This window comes from Aplysia californica, unplaced genomic scaffold, assembly GCF_000002075.1.
Source record: "Aplysia californica isolate F4 #8 unplaced genomic scaffold, AplCal3.0 scaffold00915, whole genome shotgun sequence".
NCBI classification, from domain to species: domain Eukaryota; kingdom Metazoa; phylum Mollusca; class Gastropoda; order Aplysiida; family Aplysiidae; genus Aplysia; species Aplysia californica.
Genome location: NW_004798185.1, coordinates 211,830 through 214,271, shown reverse-complemented (window position 1 = coordinate 214,271; position 2,442 = coordinate 211,830). Strand labels below are relative to the sequence as shown.

At 37.9% G+C, this 2,442-nt stretch overlaps 1 protein-coding gene across 1 annotated transcript in view; it reads left to right on the top strand.

Moving 5' to 3' along the window:
* The window catches only part of LOC101851681 (SPARC-related modular calcium-binding protein 1), a gene marked incomplete at its 5' end in the record, with an annotated part of 32,439 nt that overhangs the window by 600 nt on the left and 29,397 nt on the right, over nucleotides 1-2,442 (top strand). Inside the window, 3 exon segments of the mRNA XM_013089276.2 lie at nucleotides 112-162; nucleotides 901-999; nucleotides 1,790-2,029. Coding sequence (XP_012944730.2) covers nucleotides 112-162; nucleotides 901-999; nucleotides 1,790-2,029 — 390 coding nt within the window.

Genomic DNA, 2,442 nt, shown 5'->3' with positions numbered 1-2,442 from the left:
TAGATAGATAGATAGATAGATAGATAGACAGATAGACAGATAGATAGATAGATAGATAGATAGATAGATAGATAGATAGTTAGATACTACTGCTTTTTTCTGTCCTTCCAGGAAAAAGGAAAAGGAAAAAGGGCAGAGGTGGCAAGACGAGAAAGAGGAAAGGTATGTGCTGTGTTACAATACGCTCTAATTTTTAAAAAATATTCTAGGCTTTTGATAGCAGTGATTTCTCAAAACGTATTGTCACGAAAGGGAAAAAAAGCTTGTTATGAATTGAGAAGTGTCAATTTTCTGGAGAAAACTTAATTTACCAATTAGTTTGTATTTTGTTCGACTTGTGCATATCTTATTTAACTTTCTATAAAGAAAGTCTTGATACAAGATATGTTTAACAAATTGATTTCTTATTATCGAAACCCCGTGTAGGCGTTTCCTAGGGGTTTAGGAAATTCATGATTTATTATTTTTATAGCGAGTTGGTATATATTTATGCGTCGTGCATTGGGTCTGGATAACTACATAGGTTGATTTAAGTTAGTGTTGGGCCCGCCATGGGTACACATAAGAACAATGAGAGTAAAAATATATTCATATTAGAGAGGAAACAGTGAAGTGTGTCATTGCGAAACGCGCTACATACGTCATTTCTGGGCTTTTCCTGAAAACCCAGTCCACTCCACAATCTTAGAATTGATTTGAAAATGTTTCTTTTGTCTCAATATGACATGTGCCCTTCGCTAAAAATGTGTTTTGTTTATTATACTTTTGTTGTCAGATAGTATCGAGTTTTTTCTCTTCATTTTCCTCAGTTATGTAGTAAATAAATAATATACATTATGTTGCGCATTTTGTCATGGAGTCCTTCAAGTATAGCTGACAGTTTTTGTGTGATGTTCCCAGCGTGCAACAGCAAAGACCGGCAGACATTCAACGCCGCTCTCATCAAAGTGTTCAAGGAGGAGTATGACCGGGTCAACCCTACCCCGCCACCCGACTCAGGTAGGTAGATCACGGGGAAACGACCTCCCATTGTCGAAGAGAAAGGGGATTGTTATAGATGGGTGGACGTCATGGACAGCATCAATAATTTTTTTTTTTTAAACACGGGTTAGGGGGGGGGGTGGAAGTGGTCGTCTGTTCAGGTGAATGTCATAAACAGGTGGCTTTTAAGGCAAGATCGACCATATTTGGTTTTTAAAGAGCACATATTACCCTGGTTTCCCCTTCCACCAACCTGGCCCAACCAAAAATAAGTCAAACATAATAAATATTCACGAATAGAAAACTTCTTGGTCATGGAAGAATTCCGTGCTCAGGCGTGGCTTGAACACTGCGAGATAGTGGTCCTTTCTTTTTGAGAAACAGAAGAAAAAAAATCGTCCTAAACTGTAATTTCGACATGTATAGCATTGTGCTTTTGATATCATACACGTGGAAGATGCAAAGATTGTTCTTAAAGAAACAAATCTAAAGAGAAAACAAAGTATCTTTATCAGCCGCGCATGCGGAGATGTTTTAAAAATGATAGTGTATGGATAGTGGAGGACTGTTTTTGTTTGATTGATTATTTATTTGTTTGTTTGTTTGTTTGTTTGTTTGTTCATTTAAAAAACCCCAGTGAACCACCTTGTAGATCACTGTATTTGATATTGACATGAGATATCCACTGCATTGACTTCATTAGAGCTCCCGCGTTCCCAATAGCACTTTGAAGAATCAGTTTATGCCCTGCCTTGATTCCCATTCTTCTTAACTCAAATAACTCAGACTTTTTGTCTTTTACCCACAGACGGTCATGGCGACGAATTCGGGACGGAGAAAGCCATTGTGGTGTGGAAGTTTAATGAACTCGATACCAATAAAGACAGCAAGTTGAAGTTTAAGGAAATTCGCAACTTTGGCAGGATGGTGAGGAAGCTGATCAAGCCAAGACCGTGCGCCAAGCGATTCTTGAAATTCTGTGATAAAAATCGAGATAGAATAATAGAGAAAGCCGAATGGACGCTATGCCTTGGAGTAGATATAAAACGTGAGTATGCTATTGCCATTCTGACCTTTGAAAATAACGCAGCTTTTCCCAAGAATTAATCATTTCACATGTGCTTTGGAAACCACAGGTGGATACAGAGCAGGTTTGACAGGGGATATCCAATGGGTTTTTTAATACAATTTCTTTCTTTCTGCAGGGATGTGCGGACCCTGAATATTTGTATTTCGTATTCCATTGACATGTATTCTATTCTAATTATTGTTTTCATACCCTTGAAAAAACTGTCTTCTTTTTTTATGCAAGTCCGCCAATTTATTTCTTGTGCAATTTTCTGTCTGTCTGTCTATCTGTCTATCTGTCTGGCTGGCTGGCTGCTTTTGTTTATCCGTGAGTATAATCTCTTTTCCCACACTCTGCCTCTCCCACTCTCTCTGTTTATATATATATATATA